General features: G+C 42.7%; 3 protein-coding genes across 8 annotated transcripts in view; 2 read left to right on the top strand and 1 right to left on the bottom strand.

Moving 5' to 3' along the window:
* The first annotated feature begins 370 nt into the window (after window positions 1-370).
* On the top strand, window positions 371-1,794 carry LOC6739483 (serine/threonine-protein phosphatase alpha-2 isoform). Its single transcript, XM_002076345.4, has one exon. It carries the CDS (start codon window positions 535-537, stop codon window positions 1,567-1,569), a length of 1,035 nt encoding a protein of 344 aa, XP_002076381.1. The 5' UTR covers window positions 371-534; the 3' UTR covers window positions 1,570-1,794.
* Window positions 1,795-4,027: 2,233 nt separating this feature from the next.
* The window catches only part of LOC6735651, a 52,520-nt gene continuing 32,968 nt past the window's right edge, over window positions 4,028-23,579 (top strand). Inside the window, exons 1-2 of one of the 6 annotated variants that reach the window (XM_039291510.2) lie at window positions 4,028-4,132; window positions 5,902-6,231. In XM_039291510.2, the coding sequence (XP_039147444.1) occupies window positions 5,988-6,231 (244 nt within the window). In that variant the 5' untranslated portion in view covers window positions 4,028-4,132; window positions 5,902-5,987. Of the gene's footprint in view, window positions 4,280-5,901; window positions 6,232-23,579 lie in introns of all 6 variants that reach the window. The other 5 variants (XM_039291511.2, XM_039291507.2, XM_016181402.3 and 2 more) reach the window with 5 other exon arrangements.
* Window positions 7,931-8,810, bottom strand: LOC6739482 (transmembrane emp24 domain-containing protein 2). The gene has a single exon (XM_002076343.4). The coding sequence runs from the start codon at window positions 8,696-8,698 to the stop codon at window positions 8,087-8,089; it is 612 nt and encodes a 203-aa protein (XP_002076379.1). The 5' UTR covers window positions 8,699-8,810; the 3' UTR covers window positions 7,931-8,086.

The following is a 23,579-nucleotide window of genomic DNA, read 5'->3' as shown; positions in this document are numbered from 1 at the left end:
GTGGCCAAAGGGTGAGTGGGTGGCTCCGCCCACGCGGTTCAAGGGTCAACAGCGAGTAAACAAGCAACTTTGCGGCGCTTTTGCTCTGTTATCGAAAGCGAACATTTTAATGTTTTCCGTCTTTTTGTTTTTGCCAAATTTATGCCAAGTGTCTGATAATTGAAACGGTCGAGGGGCAAAAGATAGTGCCAAAGTGGATAGAAGAGGAGTCGGAATATAGGAAAGAGAAACAAAATGTTAAAGTAAATGGAGTGAAAAACTTACCCGAAACAATTAAGTTTTAAAGTGAAGTTTTTTAACAAATCCCAGTTAACTACTTAAGCTTTAAGAAAAAACTACACAAAGTGTTTATTTTGACTTTCGAATATATTTTTCCTAAGTTACAGCAGGATGGGAAGGCTTTGATAACGTTGTACCATTTGTTTTGTGTTTTCTTTCTGTGAGAAAAGTTACCAGACGAAAACCGACATTTTTCCAACGAATGTGAGCATTTTAAAACCAAAACTTCAACCGTAGTGCAAAAATAAGCAAACTATGTCTCGTCGTTCGACCGTTTTATCAACTGGTAAGGAGAGCTCCAAGGAGGAAAAGAATCGAATGACCCAATTGGACGTTATCATCGGTCAGCTGAAGACGCTGGCGGTTGGAAACCGGAGGGCCGGGAATCTAACCGAGGCCACCATCACATATATATGCCAGGCGAGTCGGGAACTGTTTCTATCCCAGCCGATGCTCCTGGAACTGAGTGCTCCGGTAAAGATCTGCGGGGATCTGCACGGTCAGTTCAAGGATCTATTGAGGATCTTCCAGCAGTGCGGTGTGCCACCGCTTTCAAACTACCTGTTCCTTGGGGATTACGTGGATCGGGGTCACTGCTCCATCGAAACTTTATCCCTGCTTTTGGCCTATAAGCTTCGCTATCCGGAGACTTTCTTCCTGCTGCGCGGCAATCATGAATCGGCGGATTTGAATCGGGTGTATGGGTTTTTCGACGAGTGCAAGCGACGATATAGCATCAAGTTGTGGCGCTCCTTTGTCGATTGCTATGACTGCATGCCAGTGGCCGCCATCATAGCCGATCGCATCTTCTGCGTCCACGGCGGACTGAGTCCGGATCTGAATAACCTAGACGACATCCGCCGGCTGAATCGCCCCACCGATGTGCCCAGCGATGGGCTGCTGTGCGATTTGCTCTGGTCGGATCCGGATGAGACCACAGGTACGTGGGCGTCCAACGATCGAGGTGTCAGCTTCACCTTTGGAGCCAACATAGTGGAGGGCTTCCTCATGCAGCACAAGTTCAACCTGATTGTCCGCGCCCACCAAGTGGTCGAGGATGGCTACGAGTTCTTCGCCGACCGCCAGTTGGTCACCATCTTTTCGGCCCCGAATTACTGCGACATCTTCGATAACTGCGGAGCTGTTCTGGTGGTGGACGCCAAGCTGGTCTGCCACTTCGTCATCATCCGTCCGAGACCCTTTTCGCGACCCACGGGCTTTGAGTCGGATAGTGGATCTACAGCGACCAATGGACCACCGCCCTCCATGAGGGAGAAGAGGCTCTTTTAGGTTTGATTGTTCAAATCCTTTACTGTCTTTATATGCAAGGGTGTAAGTAATAATGGACAAATATTGTGAACCAATTTTATACAACACATGAATTACGTATTTTTGGAGGTATATTTAAAATGTTTTATTTTTGTATATTTTATTGCTCTTGTTTTTGAATCGATTACTTTGCTTTCAATTGCGGCTTAATCGAAGGACAATTGAAGGTCGGGCAGCCCCCAAAGAAAAGTGTAATAAATCTTCATTTAAATTTAATTAAAATTCCCAATGACCCAGTGGGTGGGGAAAAGACGACGGGCTGGAAACGGGGGACACAAATCGTCCTGTCAAGGGGGAATACAAGAGGCGGGGTCAGAGGTTAACAGCTCGGCAGGCGGATGAGGTGGCGGTGGCAGCTTTTGTTTGACTTTGTAAAACGTCTACCTGGCCACACTTTATGCCAGGGAAAATAATTCCGTGCGCAAATATTTAAATGTGGCCAACGGGAGAAGCCGGTGGCCCGGAGGCGGGGGCTCCGTTCTGTCGGCCCGCAGGCAAAACTCGTTTTGTTTACAAAAACCTGGCATCGTAATTTATACATTCATGTTTGTAAACATAAACAAAAGGTTCCAAGGCAAGGAAAAGTGCCAGCAGGTGAAACTGCGGGCGGGGGCGGCCAAAGAAAATAACTTTAATAATCTGGGAAAACACAAATACCATCCGAGTGTGGGTGCGTTTGTGTAATTACGCACAGCGCGCGCGCGTGTGTGTGTGTAGAAAAACAAGCAACTGTCTGCATAAATATTTATTATGTGTTCAATTGCAATGGCCAAAGGCATTGGCAAAATGAGGGCGGCGTACGAGGCGTATGCGTGATTTCTGATGCACAGCCGGCGCATAAATCACATAATTGCGGCTGCCTGCGGCCATTTTGAATTGTAATTAATTTGTAATTTTTTGCACATACATTTATCGAACCATTCTATCCCATTTAAATCAATTGTGTAACGATTTTATTAAATATTTTATGGCCCGTGTAAGTTATAAATGGCAAAGGTAACCCAAAGGTGTGCAACAGTCACTGTAATTTTTCTGAAATCGAATCCCTTTGATGTTGATTCAATATTGATCAAAGTGCGGCCCACCTTTTCGCACTTTCCAGATTTGTTTTTCGCACTTTCCTCGCTTATATGGGCCTAATAAAATATAAAACGAAGGCTGGAGGATGCCAAGGCACTTGCCTTTATGGGCAACAAAAAAACTCTTATGTCTGCATTTCGGGCGTAACACAAAAAAAGGCTGAAATTAAATAGCAATGTAAGAAATGCCGAAACGATATGGGGCCACTTAAAGGTGGCCGACAGGTGGGGAAATGTCTTCCAACAGGCCAGATGATGTATAAAAATGTCAACGGCAACAAGAGGCAAACTTGTAAGTGTCAGGACGAGATGCGGAAAACTTTACCAAATGGTGTCAAAACATAAAACGAAAATTAAGCAAAATAAAACGAAAAAGGCACACCCCGGCTCCTTTTTTTTTATATTTTTAGTGGCCCTACCTCTGGTCCTGACACCTGCGCACATCCTTGAGGATAGCCAGGAAATGAGAAAATAAAGAGAGCAGCGGCAGGACACTACCTGCACCTGAAGCTGATGGTTGATAGCTATAAAAAATACCACCACCTTTCTTTCCGCCCATCTTAAAACTCAGCCGTTACCGTTATACTTAAAGGTTATGGGGGGCACGTTACGGTGGGTGGGTTTCGGAATCTGCAGTGGAGCGCAGCGGTCCGTGCCCCAAGTTCCTACGCTCGGCGTGATCCCCAATCTGATTGGCATGCGAAGGTCGTCGCCAGCTGTCCACGCAATGAGTCGCCCTCGATGATGACCACTTTGGGTGGGCTTGTGGCATAGGGGGTTCAAAAGAATCATTATTAAACCATGTTCATTTGTCATTTGGAATTTACTATGTAATAAATGGTAGATCGAACAAGAGGTTCAAAATAAAGATGATGATTTTTTGTTTTTCTAAAACTGTAGTTGAATATACCTAATCTAATACAGTAAAATTGATTGTTATTATTATTTGTAATAATAAGATAAACAATTTCTACTCGTATATGTTTTAATTGTTACTTTTCCACTGTGTACCTTCATTATCCTTTGCCCAAATTTACCGTTAACCGATTTCGTGGCGTTGCTTACTTACGTAATGCCGAATCAAAACACGGACTTTGTTGTTGTTCTCCTCGACCACGTGCGAATCCAACTGCGAACAGCTGATTAGGCGTAAACAAAGGTCAGATGGTTCGGGAGAGCCAGAGATTTCAAAGGAGAGAGCGTTACGCACAAATCAGAGCTTTCACGCTCCCCCGAAACGGGCTTTACCGTTTCGCTCAGTTTGGCTCGTCGTCGGAAAATCAGCTTCACTTTCATTCAGAGCTTCAGCTTCGTTTGCGGCTCGTCCCTGTTCGTTTTCGCCAGAGAAATCTGAAATAATCGCCAGTTTGCCGTGGCAAGTCGAAGCCTGAGGTCGTGTCGTCGTGGTGGCTTTTGTTCGGATTGTCACATACACATAGATGTATGTAAGTTCATCGGATTTCGCCAAAGCAGCTCATTAAATTCGCGCTCAGTTCGTCTGCAGAAGTCAGCAGAAGCGGTTCGCAGTGCTCCGTAATTTCAACGTGTACAGAGTGTTGTGTTTGTGGTGCGTGTTGCTCAATTGTGTAATTGTAATGGATGTCCTTCGTTAAGATTAAATATTAAATTTTCAATGCTCAATGGTCGGTGGGACCAGCTCAGCGCCAGCTCGATGCCTCGGCCAACGTAGGACTCCATGGCGGCTACGTGATTTTTTATAAAGTGCCTCCGCAAATAAAAAATAAGGATAAAACAAATATAAAAGGAGAAACGCGTGCCACATCCGTCAATGGCCATCAGGATGTTTCCCTACCCATTTATTTTCGTGTGGGTTTCGCTCAGTTGGCTTTTGTTTTTGTCCCTGTGTTATTCTTTTCCAGTTTTCGTCCCTTTTTCACCATATGCCACATGCCACAACTGAATTTGCCCCGACTTTGATTTTTATTGCCGCCGCATTTCGGCTTCTTTTTGTTGCTCCCCTTCGAAGCGTTTGCATAAATAATTGAATGCGCCTAGAGGTGCAATAAAAACCCGTGCGACCCATTGAAATATTGAACCAGCTGAACCCACAAAACGACCCGCCACGATACCTTCGAATTGGCCAAGCAGGCATTCATCATTAAAATAGCGATGGAAGGGGCGTATATTTTTAATGAAATATGAAACCGAATGAGTCGCAACGGAATGCGTCTATCAAATAATTTAACAAAAAAAAAAAATGCACATATTCGTGAAATATTCATTTGTTGCGTTAAATAAACAAAGCTGCAAATCATTTGAATCCTTAAAACTTAATAAATGAAAATAACTTCATAAATAATAATGACAGATGATGGCAATCGTGAACGGTTATTGCGTAACCATGGCTATTAAAAATCCCATGTAATACCCAGCTATTCTCTAGATTACAAAACGATGTCACCGCTTCACACAAGCATTTTTTCAATCTGCCCAAAAAAGAAATCCCCTTTAAAGGTATTTCATACCAAAACAACCGAAAAAACGTTACCAAAATATTTCAGCCACATTTCTTTGGCTGGCTCACGTCGCCAGGTTGCAGCACCGGATCCTGATCCTGGCTGTGTTGGTGTTGGTGTGGGTCCGTGCCCTTTTTGGCTCGATGGTTGGTTGACCTCCAGGCACCACTAATTGCTGCAATTTTTCAAGCTCCACAGAGCGTCGCCAGCCCTTAGTTGGCTGCCAGAAAAAAGTATTTTTGCTCTGCATTCCTTTTTTGGTGTTGCCAATTTCCATGGAAATGCAACTGTGAATTTTTGATATTTATCAGCCGAAAAATGGAAAAGAAAATAGAAAATAGAAGCTGAGAAGAAGGCTGTGTAGAAAGCTGCGAAATTTCTGCGGTCGTCCTCGAAAAGTCCTTGACATGCTAGCCTCTTCTAATGAAGAATGATTGCCAACAGTTCGCCTCACGGGATTTTACTCGTTTTTCAGTTCCCGCTGGATTTCCCATGACTAATGATGACCAAACAATGAGCCATTAAGAGATGACAAAAAAAACGTTGACCATGAGCAAAAAATCAATTATAGAGTAAATTGCATTTTAATTAATAGCAAATATGGCCGGCTAAATGCGTATAAAAATAAGAGGGATAAAAGAAAATGCATTTGCAATTATCAAATAAAATAGCATAGCAAATATTTGACGAATATTTCACAATAGCTGTTTTTCCTTCGAATTCAAATAATTTTTCAGTAGAATATGCAATGACCGAATAAAATAAATAGGCGCTGAGAAATATATAAAAACGGTAGTTGTGAAAGTGAAGTGCAAAAACCAAAATGCACCAAAGCAAACGCTCCAGCGAATTGTGGAATCAATACCGACACCAAAACCGAAACAAAAACCAAAGTCAAGGATCCAGTGGACTCGCCCGTCGTCCAACGATGGGGCGGAACAAAGGAGCTGCCGCCGGATCAGGAGCTCTCAACTGTGGCCTGTTGATGCTCCTGCTGCTCCTCCAGCTGGTGGGTGAGCGCCTGGCGACGCCATCGCCATCCTCCATGCAGGCGCCACAGAAACGAGGTAGGTGTCGCCATATACACAAACGAAAAACAAAGGTTCCATTGGGAATTCCCCAACTTTTATTTTTCTTTTTATCTTTAAGATTTACATATTTGAAATCATGCTATAGTAGGCTGCGATTAGTGATCAGCTATTTTCATGATTAAAAATTGAATATAATTGAATAGAAATGGATGTAACTAAAGTGGAGTAAGCCGTGCCCCATTTCAGATAATTTTTTGTAGTGCAACCACTGTGGTTCAAAATGGCAAATAAATGTCAAATAACACAGCTCTAACCCCTCTTCCCATATGGCTCGTGTGTTTGCTGTGTTGCGGGTAAATACTCGTAGGCAGGACAAAGGCGCACCACGTTGCGTATACGCTATGTTGCCATGGCAGCCGCGCCGCCTGTGCTGCTGCCATTGTTGCTCCAGCTGAAGCACTAGAGCACCGATGCCCATACCCATCTGAAGCTGGGACTGAGGCTGGTGGCAGTATTTTATTAACATTACATTGCTTTCAACTCGGCCTGACATAATAGAAAATTGAATTGCCACGATGGCTGTGTGGGAGTACTGAGCTGGGCGAACTTCTAGGGGGAGGACATTTGAACCCAGAGCAACCCAAGGGCAACCACTGCCTTTAACCCCGGCAGCTCTGCAAGTGATGCAATTAAGTGAACAGCTCTGAAGGATGCAAAACATAATTGAGGCTCGGGTGCCATGAGGTCCTGGCAGGCGATAATGATGAGACATGATGGGCCATCGGAATGTTGAGTAGCATCTGGCGGAGAAATCGAAGTGCCAAGTATGTCCTTAATAGATTTCCATGCAAGGGTAGATGGCTTACAATTTTAGCTCTCTTTATATTAAACATTTTAGCCGTCTTTTTAATTAAGTTGTGTTATATATTTCAAAATGAGAAATGGCTAAAATTTTAATATACATACTTGCCTTAGAGCAACCAGAGAATGTAAATTTGGAATAAAATTCTTCGAAAATATCCTTCGGGGAGTCGGGTTTCCTCGCGGCCAGTTAGCTTTCTCCCGGCCTCAGTTGTCTTTCCTGTTTTGCCTTACGAACTTTATTTGCGTGCTGCTCCATTGGATGCCAGGATACTTGTACCACATTGGCCCCGTTCCCGACTCGCTCGTCCTGCTCCCTGAACTTTTGCTTTCATTTGACGCTGGGGAACAATATTGTACCAAGTCGGGTGTCCTTTATTCATTCTTCTTGCGCCAGCAGATGCCGCGTCTCGAGAGCTCCCACAACATGCTTCATTTTATTATGCAACAACCAACGAAAAAATGTAGGGAAAACTTGCTACTTTATAGGGCAATACATATACACCCGTAGCACGGGAATAGAAAAAAAACGAAGAGGAGTGGAAAAAACTTGACGCGACATTGTCGTAAATAAGAGGCAAAAACTTTGGCTTTGTTTTGCCAAGGAGCAGAGAAAGCGGAGGGAGAAAGTTGTGAATGAATATGATAAGTTTCCGACTCGACTGGTGTATTGGCCATGTGTGGACACCCGTCATAAATTTCCACTGCTAATCCAATGCGGGCCACACTCCATATAGGTGAAGTGAACTTTATGGATACTTGAACCAGCCCCCCGGATGTGAAAAAGTTTTATGGTTTGTGAAGCGTAAAATATGCAACAAATTGAGGGTAAAGAAAAGCCAATAGGAAAGACCAGCAGTTAAATTTTCCAACTTTCTTAAGCTTGAGCCTGTGATTGGTAGTTGTAATCAAGCAATAATACAATTCTTTGAAACAATATTAAGAACATGTTATACTATATAGACTCTAAAATCCTATAAACTTCCATTCGCGGCTGTTTTATCACACGAAATGCTCCTTACGCTGCAGTTTAAACCACGCGCTTGACTTCGAAGAATTGCTTGAGATAGTATACCTCCAGAACGGCCGTAATGATCAGCATCATTGGTCCAAATATAGACCATGCCAGGACTCGCAGTTCCACCATATCGCTGACCTCCAAGTGGCCGCGATAGCGAAAGTGCATGTACTCCTGCTCCATCTTTACGGCTCCCAGTTTGGCGGAGAGTTGGTTGATCATCGACTGGACCGCCGCCTGCTCGATGACGTCGTCACCTCGCTTCGAGGACTCCATGTAGAAATCAATGGCCCTGGCCACGTGAAACTGGAACATTAGGATCTTGGGCGTCAGCGTGGACATCTGATTGTCGAAGCACAGTTGGTACCGGCCCTCTTTCATGGCCGTAAAGGTGAAGCTGCCCGAGGTGTCCTGCTTGGAGTAGTGCAGGCGATCGTCGTCGGGTCCCGCGATCTCCACGCCCACATCCTTGAAGCCACCTTCCATTACCTCGAAGGACACGGTCACCTTGTCGCTGACATTGGCGTGGTCGTAGAAGCACATCGACTCGTGGGCATCCAGGGTAACGATGAAGCCACAAGCCGCTTTCAAAAGCACTAACACTAAGACAATAGCTGACAGCATCTTCAATTTATTTCGTTTTGCGGCCGGGACTCAATATACTTTAGTATATACACATAAATCCAGTGTATATTTATTCAGAGATTGAAAGACGTTATTCTCCCGACCACTCCCAACCGAGCTGAATAATTGAATGCTGTGCTAATTTAACCAACTTCGCTTCATTATCGAGCTGGCCTTCCACCAGCCGCCCCACTTTGCCCACTTGGCCCGCTCTACAAACACCCTACAAATCAAATTAAGATGATAAAAGCAAATTGCAAATTGTCAGATGGCCGCCCCAAAGTCGCCCCCTTGGCAATGCATATTTGATGTTATCGATTCCTTGGCCCATCAATTGTCAAAATGTCATGCATTTTTAATGCCATCTGGGCGGGCGGACACGCATTTGGATTTTCCGCAAATCATTCTTCTTGCTCTTTCAGTTGCCCATTGAAAGCTGGATTGCAGTTTTTGTGCCATAAATTTTCGTTCAAAATGATGGACTTTAAATCACTTTAAAATTTTACAACATTTATCCATTATTTTCGGCTGAAATTTCAGCCCATTGTTTATTTCAGTTAATTTCGAGAAAATTGTTTGCATGAATGAAATCAAAACTGTTGTTAATGTAATTCCACTAATTGCCGCGTAATTTTTCTGCAAAAATATTGCCCTAGTCGCGGTAATAACTGTTATTACAGGATATTTTTTTGAACTTCCATAAAATTTGTGCAGCTTTACAATGATGTATTAAATTGCATGGAAATTCGTACTGATTTCAGCCGTGTCTAGTCATGTGCAACCACCGAATTTATCGCCGTTTCAGCAAGAAGTCAGCAAATTGATTCAATTGCGATAAAAATGAAGTCCCCTTAACAATTTGTTTATCATCCGGAAACGCCGTCCTTTAGCCCGCCGCCATTCACACTTTATGTCGCACCTTAAAACAATTTTACGAGTCGTCAATTCGACGGCCGGGAAACTCCTTCAACTCCACACAGACTTTCAACTATTTGCAAAATGTTCTCGCCCCCCCTCTCTTTCGCACCCAGTGCTCCTATCTCTTTCTGTGGAAACATTTTACAACTATTTGCTGTGTGCCCTATTTAAACATTTTTTCTGCTCCGCTCTTCTTGTTTTGCATGGATTCGTTTTTCGCAAGTTCTTTTGGAGCGAGCACTTCTGAATATCCTTTATGATATTCAATTTCAAATTCTAATGCTTTAAGCGATTAAGTACACGCTTTACGCCACTTAACTCCATGTCGCCCGTTTTAGACGGTGTCAGTTGTCCCGCTTCCCCACCACCCCGCCCATCCAGATCCTATCCAGTTTCCTCCCCTCCCATCCGAATCGCGGTATTTGCCGACTTCAGTTACTTTAGGCGCCGGCAACACTTGACGCTGTTTTTGCCCCTGCCGCTGCCTATTGTGCACTGAGAAAAAATCATCAAACGCTATCATAAACTAAAAAATGATTTAGCTCGACAGCTTACTACGACACCATGAACATCCTTACAAATATGTTAAGTCTATACAGTTTGTTTGAAAGATCAAATAACTTCTAGAATAGATTCTTAAGCTTACAATTTTTCTCTCAGTGTGCTCCTGCCTCCGATCTTTTTTTCTACCCCACCCGCCGTGTCGACATGACATCGACGCTCTTAAGTGCCAGTTCGAGTTGGCCCCGCCACTGGATTTGCCTTTTTTTCTATTTTTGTGTGCCGTGCTCAAGGACTTTTTGCTGGATATTTCATGTGCGTGCAGCGGCTTAGGAGCAGATGTGCGTGTAGGTGGAGCTCTGGGTGGGATGGTGTCCTGATCCCCGCAAGGAATGGTTGCGGGGGACAGATTTCGACACGGCGTGGCTGTTGCCAACGATTGGGCCTGACTTAAAGCTCCTTAAATTACGTATACGCCCCGGTGGTCAGTCAGTCGCCAGCCTGAGGATAATAGCCTCGTCCAATTCTCATCGTTTTTCCTAGTCTGCCATCTTTGTCCCCTTATTTTGCATTTTCCGCATAAACTTCTGGTACTCCCCGCCTAGTGGCGGCATCTAGTCAATTATATTAATACCACTTGGGGAAAAAGTTGCCAGAAACTCACGTCAGTTCGGCTTTGATCGTCTCCTCTGTCCTGTTTTTGTATCCTCGTCCCTGGAACGCTCTTTCCACATCGAATTGCTTTTGTGACCAGGCCATTCGTGCGTGTTCTAATTTGTTTGCAACTCTACGTGTGTGTTTCTTGTTGATTGCTACTCGCATCCTCTCTTCCCAGTCCCAAACCCACCTACCGCCCACACCTCTAGGCTCTTTTTTAATGCCCTTTTACAGGTGCGAATGATTCTATTTCGACGCATTTCCCTTCTTTTTTATATCTCTCGGCATTAGCCCCATTTTTTACATCGTTAAATGTTGGACAGTCCTTGCAGTAAATGTGGCAATTAGTGTGGGAACTATCATAAAATTATTTATGTACTATATGTTTAGGACATTGTTTAACTTTCCCTTTGGAATGATTAATTCTTTCAATGCATGTGACTCAGTATTATATTATTGAATCTTGTTAAGTTTACCATTTCCCGCCTTATTGTAAACCAGTCAAATCTTTATTTGGCAAACAACTCAAAGAAATTGAGGCAAAAGGAAAACAGTTGAACAAGCAAACCAATCGAACTGATAAAAGGGGCCGCATCCTTGCCATAAGCTGCACAGGAATCGTGCTAATCTCCACTTGAAAAACACTTGACGAGGGGTTGGTGGGGCGCAAGATGCGAGGGAAATGGAAAAGCCATGAGAAATGAGCCGAAGGCAGCCTGTGAATGAGCTGTAAAAAGGCTCAAGTATTGACAATGCCTCTGGTCTGCCATGCGATATCTTCCGCCCACTTTCTTCGCACGTATTTGTGTGTGTGTGTGTGTAATGGGCTAATGGGCGTGGCAAAAGGGACATGACAACAAATTGGCAAATTTCGTATATTTTTTCCACTCGTATTTTCTCGATGTGTGTTGGTGTGTTTGTGGGGATTTATTTCAATTGAAAGTGCCGCCATGAGCTGTCAACATGAATCCTTAGCCAGACTCTAGCAATAAGTCAGCTAACGAGCTTCAATGAGGCATGCCAAGTATTTCCGGTACACACACTAGCACACAAACGCACACAAACACACATATATACACAAAGGGAAAGCGGGGGAAGCAGAGCGAGCGGGATGGAGATATCAAATAGCTTGGCGTTGCTGCTGCATTTTCGTGTCCCAAAATTTTTGCTATGTGTTGGCATGAAATTTACATTAGAATTTCCTCTCCTTTCTGGCTACAATTTCCCTGCACAAACAAGGAAGATAGGACGACATGCCAGCTCTAAGGACTTTTGGCATAATTTTGCGCAATTTTCCGAGCTGTAATTTCAACAACATTTCGTAGCTAAATTAAATTGCCTGCCAAACGATTCTGTTAATGTCTGCATTTGATATTTGCATTTGGCATTTGCTGGCAAATTTAATGTTTGTTTTTACTACCATACGTTCAGTGTACCCGCTCTCTTCAAATCAATTCCCTTTTGCTAATTGGCATCGGGTTTCTCCGGTTAAACCAACTCAATTAGTCCAAGTTTTTGGGACAAAGAAGTTTCAGACGCTTGCGGCTTTCCAGGGAAACCAAAACGTTCACCCCTCGGCTAAAATCGTTCGAACACACAAATGGCACTGGAAGAAACAACAAAGGTTGTGAACCAATTTGCGTGATTATCCTTAAGATCTTAAGTCTTAAATATAAAATATATTCCCATGAAATATAAAGTATATTGTACGTTTTCATACACAGAAGGCAAAACTTATAATAAAAGAAGTTCTTTCGAGGTTGAAACTTCTTTCGGTGCACCAACATTCTGGGGTCTGTATCCTTGCGAAGCGTTTGACATTTGCAATTTTGCGTCACGCTTGGCAGACAGGCAAAAAGGTTTCTGTGGCTTTTGTGGCTGTCACTTGGCGACCGATTCGATGGCATTTGGACACTGGACTTTGGCATTCATATTGAACGGCTTTCGGCTTTGATTGAACTCAAATGAAGCTTGATGCGGTTAATGGGGGGGAAATGCCATGGGGAGCGTGTGTATATCAATTATGTAAAGTGCGGAGCCAAAGAAGTAATGGAATCAGGAGGAGTGGATTGTTTGCGCCCCCATAAGCCGCCATAAATCTTAAATTTCCTAACATAATACTTCGTTTGAATGGCTCTACACACGCTCAACTCATTTGGTGTGGCAATTTTATGTCTCGCAGTGCTCACATAAATCAAAGGACCAAACTCAATGATAATCACTTTTGCGGAGGGGCTTTCAATTAAGAATTGTCGCCTGGCAACAATAACAATAACCAGGCGAAATTTAATTAAATATTCCTTAAACAGCAAACAGCAACAGCATGACGAGGAGTGAAGCAAGATATGCAGATTGAATTAAGTTTTATTCTTCACGCCCTTTTCCTGAGCTTGTTGGGGGTGCGAGCGTAATGGTAATGTTTAGCACAAAATCGCAAACGTGTGTGTTATGCACATAAATGCGCAAATATACACAAGCACACGCACACACTCACACATCCGGGGAAACGCACACATACGCAGACAGACCGACACTTTTGCGGGAGCCACGAAAAATTTAATTTTCACACATTACTTGTGCATACTTGGAAATGCCAGAGGCGAAAAACCGAAACCAAAAACCGAACAGAGAGCACCGACAAACCGAAACGAGCACCTACCCGAAAACCCCATGCCCCCATCCCCAATCCACCAACCCCTCCCCTCCACCCACATGCACAGTCACAATTTAACGTATGCGTGATATTGAAACAATGTGAAAATTGCGCATACGCACAGTTGTACCACCTCGCACGCATTGTTCCCTGGGCAAGCAAACCAAGTCCTTAGCCCCGTAACCCCACCGGTGAACACCGTGCCCCAAAAAAAAATACTTTATTTGATAAGCAAGTCATTTGCATATGGCAAGTTGACATCTCGCTGCGGGGGAGATCCTGGGAGAAAGGATGCCAAGCTGTCAGGAGGGCGTGAAATTAGAAACTTTGCCTGGAATCAGCTTCGTGTCAAGTACGCTGCTTCATTTCGCAGTCATAATAAAGTAACTAGCAGGTACAGTTGGGAACGAAAATTCAAGTTTCTGAAGTATGAGTCCTTAACTTATATCATTTAATAACACCAGTATACGAGTTCACATTTAAAAGTAAATTACGCTGCTTCTTAGTTTGGTAAATTGTGTCTATGCGATCAAATAAAAGCATCCACATGACAGTAAAACTTAAATTGATTATCAACTCCTCAACTTTAACAATTTGCGTGACCTATTAATATTTACCAGTAACTGCAAAATGCTAGAACATATTTATTGTAACTATATCCATTTTTTCGCATTTATCAATATTTTATCGATTATGGCGTACATCTAAAATTCCATTAATCCACTTCTTTGCTGAACCCATTGAATACCAACAGCAAACGCATTTTTTATGACCATAAAACAAAGCTTCAATAAAAAGATACCCTCGAACAACAATCCATGCGATTTCACCCACCCAAAAACAAGTGAAAACCCATTCATATTTTTCCAAACAATTTCTCGAAAGATTCACTGTCAACACAGGGTCTAAAATTAACAAGGACGTACATCATCGGCCATTATATAGTGCCCAGTTAGCCAGGCCAAGCAGGCAGCTTAACCAGATATTCCCCTTCGTCCCTTCTTACCCCTTGGCCCCCTTTCTCTTACAAAAATCCCCCCTTCACCTGTTCGCTCCACTGGCAGTCCAGAATTTTTGGTAGAGGCGACAATATTTTTGCACAATTTCCATTTTATTATTGCACATAACCCAAAATGCCATTTATTTTTACAAGTGCTTGTTGAAGTTTTCTCCATTTCTCTACACTTGCCGGCAGTTATATGTATATATGTGCTGTATGCGGGGGAAGGAGACGGAAGACGAGAGGAGCGAGTGAGACGGCGAAAGGTCAAAAGGGTAACAACAACAATTGCGATGCCAAACACAGAAATTTATGGTCATTTGGGGAATTTTACGCTTTTTCAGCTTTGGAGCGCCGCATTAAATGCTTACATGTTGATTTAACATCCTGAAGCATGCACAGTTCCCAGGCTCTCTTGGAAAACCCCCAACGTTTTCCGCCTTTTCCGCTTTTCCGGCCAACTTAAAATGCTACTTTGCATGCACTCTCGTCCTGGCCCCATTCCTCCTTACTCCTCCATACACTTTGGCCTTCCGATTCCTTCTGTTTTGTTTTAGCGCGCTCAGACTTCGTTTTCGGCGCTGCAAATCTTTGTTTATTTGCAGCTAAAATGCAAGGATTTATTGTAATTTTATACACAGCAGCAGCAGCATGACCCTCTAGCCTCCAGCTCAACAAATTGTTGGAAATTATGGCTCAAAAGCCAAGCGCTTTCATAAACATATGGCGGCTACGGCCAGATTTGTTTAAAGTTTGCCCGTAAAGTAAGCAACTTATGCGGAACAAAGAAAGCAGAGATGGCTTAAACTTTACCGGCTCACTTTATTTGTAAGTGCTTAAAATGGCGTGGTTGGGCAGACTTCTGGGTTTTTAATTAAAAACTGCGCTATACTTAAGTTTATTAAAAAAAAAACAAAGTGTTTCGAGTTCTAAAGAAAAATGTCTCATTCAATTTTTGATAGAAGCCAGTTAAGTTGTGTAGCCAAATTGATTTGAGTCTTGTTCAAACTGTCTCAAATAAATCACTGCCTAATTGAGCATAGTCAGATCATTTGAGCACTTTCGATATGGTTTTCATTAGGCATTCTCTAGGAAAAACACTCGTAGCCAAAGGTTCCACTAAGTCCTTTGTTCTGTTGTGCGCTTGTTTTTTTCAGAGACCCGACAATCCATCTTCATTGGAGGGCCACAAATCAAAGTTCTCACAGAAATGGTTTACACTGTATGGCTAACACGGAAAGTGGGGGAAAAAAGTGGTGGTATTGAGTGGGGAAAATCGGAGTTCAGGGAGGCGCAGCGGTGATTTCAAGAGGAAATTGCGCTTTTACCACTCGCACTTTTACTTGGCTGCGTATTTGAATGTTGAGTTTTTGAAAGGCATTTTTGCTCTCAAAAGAAATGCCAATGCAGCACGCAAGTGTGGGTCTAAGTGGATGTATTGGAAAAAACCTATTTGATATCGTTGCAACAAAAAACTTAATTCAAAGCAACTAAAGTTCAGTCGTATATGAATGGATCCTATTCAAAATTGAAATAATGAACAAGAACTAGGAAAATATGAATATGACTTGCCCATATATATTGTTTCTTTATTTTGAAGTATTTGGTAATTTTTCTGAGTGCACCCGCTGCAAATGCCAAAGTGAGCGTGCATTGAGAACCGCATCTCTTCTGTTTGTGGACCAAAGTTTGTTGTGTGTTTAGTTGCGCGTACTGCAGCCATTTTTTGTGGCTAAAAAGCGAACACACCCTGGAGAGAGAGCGAGAGAAAGCGAGACAAATACAAATGGAAAACTGTATTGGGGGAAATGGGAAAATGGGGTTATGCGAAAGCAGGCGGGCCCATATGCATTTCGAGCATTTCGAGTGCCCAACGGCGGTCAAAGTAAAAAGCATCAGGCTTTTGCCTTGCTTTTGTGTTTCATTTTGAATATTCACATGGGTGTGTGCGAGTTTGTGATATGTCAAAGTAAAAGTTTGCCTCGCTCCTTCGGGCGCTAGACTGTAATCTCTGTCCGCTGTTTGCCATTTTCCATTTTCACGGCGCTCGCGTCCGCTTTTCGGTGGCTCCAAGCCATATTGTTGGCCTGCCCAGTAAGTCGGCACTAGACAACCACCCACCCACATCCACATCCACACCCACACCCACAGCCACCTCCACATGAATACATAAATATTTGCATACATTACTCGTATATTTGTCCCAAAAGTGCGCTGTTTTTTTGGTTAGCAAAAAAATTAAAAGGACGAAAGGGGATCAGCAGTCGGGTTTGGCGGACAGTCTCTTATATTTTTGATGAGTCCTGCGGGGATCCAGTAAGTTCATGTGATATGAGCATATGCTTTGTTTTTCGTCCTCACTATTTAAATTCAAATCGTTCGGCTTTAAGAGTGTAAAAATTGCAATTGAAAAACTCTTTAAGTTGAAAGACACATTGCAAATTCATTCCGACTTTGCTAAGAGTTCGTTCGGCCAAATAATCCACAGACTCGTCTACATCCAAGATCTGCATTAAAAATCCACAAAATTTCCACCTCCTAAAGTGAAGCTAAAAACTATCAAGATAATTTGCTAAATTGTGTGGCTGCCACAGGCACCTGAAAAACAAAAAAAAAACCCATCACGAACGAAACGAACTTCTAGTATTTTAGAAGCACCCGTTTATGGGAAAACTTTAAGCAATTTATGACGTTTATTAAAAACCTTTAAAGCGCCTGCCAAGACTCGAAGCTGGTGAAGACACGTTTTAAGTTGAACCTTTTTTGTTACAGTGGAATGTGAAACTTTAATGGCAAACGCATGTAGACAGACAAAAGTTTTTCGGGGCCAGAAGAACTTGAAGTAATTTGCACAGTAATTGGGTATTAACCTGGCACAGAAGTGCGTTGAATAAATGGACGTAGTTTAAGGCACGTCCTGCAGTTCGGTTCATTTAAGTGCCGTACACTCACATTGCTCATACGCCATGTGAGACGGTCTGCGGTCAGTTTGATGGATGTCCTGGCCCTGTGGGGCTTGCCAGGTTCCGCAGTCTGGCCTTTTATTCAAAACTTGGTTATCCATTTTCAGTTCGGTTTCGATTCCACTGCTGGCGGCAGTTTGTGCACCATTCTGGGGCCTTTATTTGATATTAAATATTAACAAAATGGCCTCAATGTACAGCACAATGTGAAGCAGGGGCGCAATAAAAGGGGTAATAGGGGGGAGTTTTGCTTTGCACAGATCCTTTAACTGGGAGAATCGCAGAGAAGAGCCATCTTAGTAAGGAATGTACAGGGTATGGTATAATGACATATTCAATTATCCTCTTCATTTTCGATAGCTACGCCCCTGTCTCCACATATGTGTGTCTGTAAACTTTGCGCTTTATCCTTAAACACATACCCACGTTGCTACGTGTGTTTCGTTTATAAATTTATATAGATGTTGGCTGCTGTTTGCTCGGCAAATTTTGCTATCCATTTTTCCCCTCCTCTCTTTAACTCCCGCCATCACTTTCAGCCCAGTTGATGTTGTGTTGTTTATTTGCCCAACTGACGCATTGCTGTTGTTGGCCGAGTTGGTGTTGCAGTTGCAGCACGCGATGTTGTGAATCTTCTGGCAGCTACTTTGCATGTGTGGCGTCAATTTTCGCGCACCTGTAAAGGGATTCAACCATCCATTTTTGTAGCCAGTTGTTCAACTTGATTTCGCAAGTGAGTAAATATATACAATACTATGTACGGTAGTGATTCACCATAATTTCTAAGCTGATTTAAATTCATAAAAAGGTAAAGAAAACAAAACCTTTTTATGAATTCCCAAATACAGTATATATCTGCTTATTCCGCTTGCCAGTCATTTTTTGCGTACTTGCTTCGTTGAGTGCATTATTTTGGCACTCACTGGCATCCCATTGTCCTTGGTAACTCCGGCGTTTTGAAACCCCCCGAAAGCCCATACCCATTATATTTAGTCGGCTGTATTAAGCAGCTGTCGGCAGCTGTTGGCCCAGCACTGATAATCACATTTCGCGAAAGCTTTTTGTTTCGGCCCCAACTCGCTGACTACCCATCTCGTGTTGGCCCACAAGCGGCCTCTCCTCCCACACATGGAAATTAAGTTAATGTTTGCTTATGAATAAGCAAATAAGCGTCTGCAGTTGGATGATGGTCTTCGTGGCGAAGGGGTAGCAGGGCGGAGCAGCCTGTCCGTGATGGACTCGCTGACGTTTACATTTTTGAAATGGCCAACACGTGTTCCTCCCAGCCACTTTGCAGATTCCACCCACCGAGCAGCCCGTCCACCATCCACCACCTACCACCCAGTGCCACCCTTTTGCGAGTCCTTCAGGCCCTCCTCCTCGCTCATTTCAATTTGCTTGCATTTCAATGCAAAACTTTTTCCATTTTGGCCCAGGCTTTCGTTTCTGCGAGTTCTCGCTCACGTTTCATACGATTGTGTGCAAAATACTTTGTGTTTTGCTTTCTCCTTTCCCCTGCGAGTGTGTGTGTGTGTGTGTGCGTGTTTGGGTGTGCGAGCGTGTGTATCTGTGTGCCAGCATAATTAGCATTCTCCGTGCATTAATATTAATTAGTTAGTTATGCTGTGGCGCCTGGATCCGCATCAGTACCGGCTCCGTGGATGGTCAAACAATGTTGGATATTCCATATATACTCCTGTATATGTTAATAAATATGGAGCTCTATTCTCTGAAGTGGGCAGCTAAAGAACAGTCTGGGATTATTTACAATCGATAAAAAAATATAAGCTTATTTCGTGGTAAAAAATTACAGAGTATCGGATTAATTTCAGGCTCGTTTAATAATCACCTTATTGAAAGTATATACGAAATAATTCAAAAAAGGCCTCGTAGACTTGGCTTTCACATTAATGTTGCGCATTAATTAAAATACAAAAATGGGATTAGTTTTGCAAGGATTAAAGCAACTGAATTTAATCACTCCGACTGAGGATTGATCAAAATTCTCAAAGGATATAATTTTTAAATTAAAGCCAAAAGAATTATACGCTCTTAATCCATTTGAAAACCTTAAAATATTTATCATTCTACTTACGGCTTTGCTCTTTAAGCTGGCATAAAAAAAAAGGCCATTTCATTTTACGGACAGTCACTATAGATATTGCATGCTATTCATGTGCTCATGTGCTGACAAAAACCGGGCAAATTTAGTGCCCATGTGCAAATCCTGTAGTCTGCAGATACCGAACTGCAGTCGGCAAAGTACAGAAGGTCATTAGGCCCCCCTTTTCGGGCCGAAAACTCTGGCAAGGAGAAACTTAGACTGGCCAGAAGACAAAACTTAAAGCAACGAAAGCCGCTTAGGCATGTCCATAGCTTCCGGTGGCAGTAAAAACTCCGAACTTGTTCCGTGTGCTCTAAAATCCTGTTGATGGCCGGCACACAATGGCAAACAAATAGAAATGTGAATGAAAATTTTATGGCTTCGCAAATAAAATCATTTGCTGCGACAATTTTCACAAATGAGAGGAAGGGACAGCATTTAAATAAATAACAAGAAAAAATATAAATAATAATGGCAAAGTGGCAAGCAAACAGAAAGGACCGCCGGACGCAAAGGACAGCACAGGACAGAACAGTTGGGCAAACAGGACACACAAATAAATGGACAAACAAACCGAACCAACAAGGTGACATGCCAAATGGTCTCCGGCTCACGCTGCGTATGAGTGATATGCCTTGGGGGCGTAAAGCTTCGGGCTTCGGCCTGATTTTTGGATTCGGATTCAGGGCTGGGCACGCTTTTAATTTATGCCATTGTTGGCTGAATTGAATCCAGGCCAATCAAGTGCAATTTATATAGACATTTGCCAATGAAACGGCTTCACAGTTACAGTTTGCTGTTGTCAATTCATTATTTACATGCATATGAAATGGGAAAGCGGATAATGTTGGCAATACGAGGGCAGTTTGTACAAATTCAGGCCATTGATATGAGCCTTTGGGCAACTTTCTTCCTCGCATGACACTGACTTTCAGATCGTTTTTCAACCTATAACTCATTTCTAATGAATCAACTCTCGCGAATAAGCAAATTTATGATGTGAACTTTTTCAACGTGAATTTCATTATGAAAATGTTGCTTAATTGCTTTCTGTTCACATGCCAATTTGGCATGTTATTAAGTGCAAGCCGAAGGATACCTCTCCGGAGGACTAAGAATAGCAACCCAATCTCTTCGTCCTGAATGTCCTTCTATCTGTCTGCTTTTAATGCATTCCGACGTGAAGCTGCCAAACAAATATGCAAATTCTGGCAAACATCTGCAATGCCTTTGAATGTTTCTGGTTCTGCTGCTGTAGCCACTGTCGATGAACATTCAATGGCAATGGCATGGCATATTGTACCGACACACAGGCTAATGGCAACTTTGTTCAATCTTGGCCCCAGGACCTCTGAAAAAATCGATGCATTGCCAGAAGTTACATCAAAATATACTTTTTAAGGAGCGTCAAGGGAACGTGTTACAATAACTCGTTTAATGTGTTTAATTTTTTCATGAATTCTCAAAGTAGAGATTGAAAATGTTTCACTTGTTAGAATTTCATGTGCTTGGTATTTCTTTCCGTGTAGCAAGAACACATGAGAAGCCAAAAATCGAAGCAGCTAAAGCAACAATATCTAATCAAGTTGCCATGTTTGAATGATCAGTGTGGCAGAAAGACAGCTCGTTGTGTTTGCATTGACATTTGGTTCTCGTAGGCCATTGGCACGTTGCCTTTGCATTCGAATTAACAGTTATTTCTGGCACTGTTCCTCCTCACCTGCCATTTCTCCACCCACCTGAATGGCTGGCTGGATGGCAGACAAAAAAAAAGGCGAGCCAGGTGATTCCTACTTTGCTGCTTTTGGCCCGGGCTAATCTCAGCACAGAGCAATTTGGCCAAGAATGTGCAATGCTGATTGCAATGGCCAAGGATTTGGGGGTAAAAGTAAAGCAGAAAGGATTGCGCCTTATGCAACCATTAAATCGAAATTCCGGGCCAAACATCGATTTTGCTACCACAAAAACAATATTGAATATTCGCATAAAACATTGCAAATTCTCTCTTCAAATATTGCAACAACCTCTTGCGGGAAAAATTTAGAAATTCATTTTGGTTATGGATACCAGCTACACAAAACACAATTCCGATAGTCTTAAAATATTTCATAAATAAAGAAAACAGAAAAGTATGCACCTTTCCTATGAAGAAAGGTAAAGTGAATTTAGAATGTTTTTTTTTTTGTGTGCAAGGAAAAGCTCTTTCACAGACCTAAAAATAATACTCTACGAGATCAGAGATAAGCTTGGTATAACACACATATCAAGTACTAAAATCAAATACAAGCACTGGTGGAGTATGGGAGAAATTATTTCAACAAAATTTTAATTAACAAACCAATTAGTTTTGTGTTTGTGTCCGAAAAAAAATAGGAGAGTAGATAGACGAACTCAGCTCGTTGCCAAAGTTATAAAAACAAGGCAGCAAAGGAAAACAATGGCAAACAAACAGCATTGACCCAAATCAACTTGAAAAGGAAGCATGTAAAAAGCAAATACGTAACGAAGGCGTAGATACAGATACAGATTCAGATACGGATACAGATACGTGTATGGACAGAAGGTGGGGCAACTCGAGGGTTTGGGAGAAGTTCAAGCTTAACCGCAGGCCACAAGCTTTGGATCCGTTTTCCACATTGCAGCAGTCTATATGGCAATTTAGATAAACTTGTTCTTGCCATTTTTGTTGTCCATGCTGCTGCTGTTGTTGTTGTTATGCTGGCATTGACCAGGCCAAGAGCACCAGATGCTCACCGCAAAAAGGCAAAAGTCAAGCCCCAAATGCAGGTCCTTGCGAGTTCATAAAACGACAATCTACTCGCATGGCAAAATAAAAGAAAAAGCTGGGCAAATTTGAGCTGTAATCGACAGAGGAGGCGATGGAAGGAGAGGATATGGGTTGGCCAAAGGGAGCCGAATTGCAGGTTAGACCACAGGACTTTGATTAGACCTTTGACCTGTGCTCGGGTTTTCCCGCTCCTGGCAAAAATTGAAAGTGGAAAGGTTACCTCGTTGATTTTTTCCAACAAGCTAAAGGGGAAAATGATTTCGGTCTTGGTATAAAATCAATCGATTTTCTGCACACTCTAATGTTGCTCAAACAAATTAAAATTGAAATGGGCGCCTAGGAATACAGCTTGAATCAATATTGATTATCATTTTATAACGGTATTTTAAAACTACACTATACATTCTATTTTTACTATAACTGTCTTCTCTATTTGTTACAGGTAACTATATACATATATCTCGGAATTTAATCAAGGTCGTCGAATTGAGGAAAGCCTGGCGAAAATGCCCCATTACCAGCTAATGAGACTTCCAGCCTGGCTACGTGGCTCGGCGTTCACATCATCTGGGCCTGAGCATAACGTCCCTTTTTCTTATTTACCCGGCCAGCTCAGAGCACCGCAGATTGCACGCGAAATTCGCAAATTATGCAATTAACCCATTTCCAGCGAGATGGCCACATAAAAAGGTAACTGCAAGGCGGTTCCAAGGCAAATGAAGTGTGCTCGTGTGTGTGTGTGTGTGGGAAGCGGTATTGTGCGCCCTTTTAACTTTAAATAGCCGCAGGCAGGCAAATCTTTTTCATAAATTTGCACGGCACCTTTTTGGCCAAGGCCCAGGAAAAATCCACCGCAGAAACAATGGAGGCAAAAAGAAAATGGAATGGGGCTGAGGAGCGGCAATCTCAGTTAAATTCAAACTGACGCTGCAATTAAGCATAATGTCCTTGCAGGGATAACGTTAAGTGGCGCGTGAAATTACATTAATCATTGAAGGGATTTTTACATGCAACGACGAAGGAGCCAACCGCAAAGGCTGTTGCACCTGAAGGTCCTTTTTCGCCCACGCTCCTGTTTCTCGCTTTTCATTTTTTCCCTTTCTGTTTGAGCGGGCGGATATTGGGCGGAGCTGTGAGTTCTGGTCAAACAGCAGCTTATTTTGTGGGCATTTCTCCGACCGTTTTTTCGTGTTTGTTTTTGGCAACCGGCGAAGGGTGTGGAGTTGACTGCGAAAAAAAGGTAATTTTTAAGGACTACAAAGGTCGGAGGTGGTGTGCAAAAGCGACCAAAGCGAGT

The sequence above is a fragment of the Drosophila simulans genome, chromosome 2R, assembly GCF_016746395.2.
Source record: "Drosophila simulans strain w501 chromosome 2R, Prin_Dsim_3.1, whole genome shotgun sequence".
NCBI lineage: Eukaryota > Metazoa > Arthropoda > Insecta > Diptera > Drosophilidae > Drosophila > Drosophila simulans.
The sequence above is the reverse complement of the archived record's forward strand: the minus strand, read 5'-3'. Positions and strand labels throughout refer to the sequence as shown.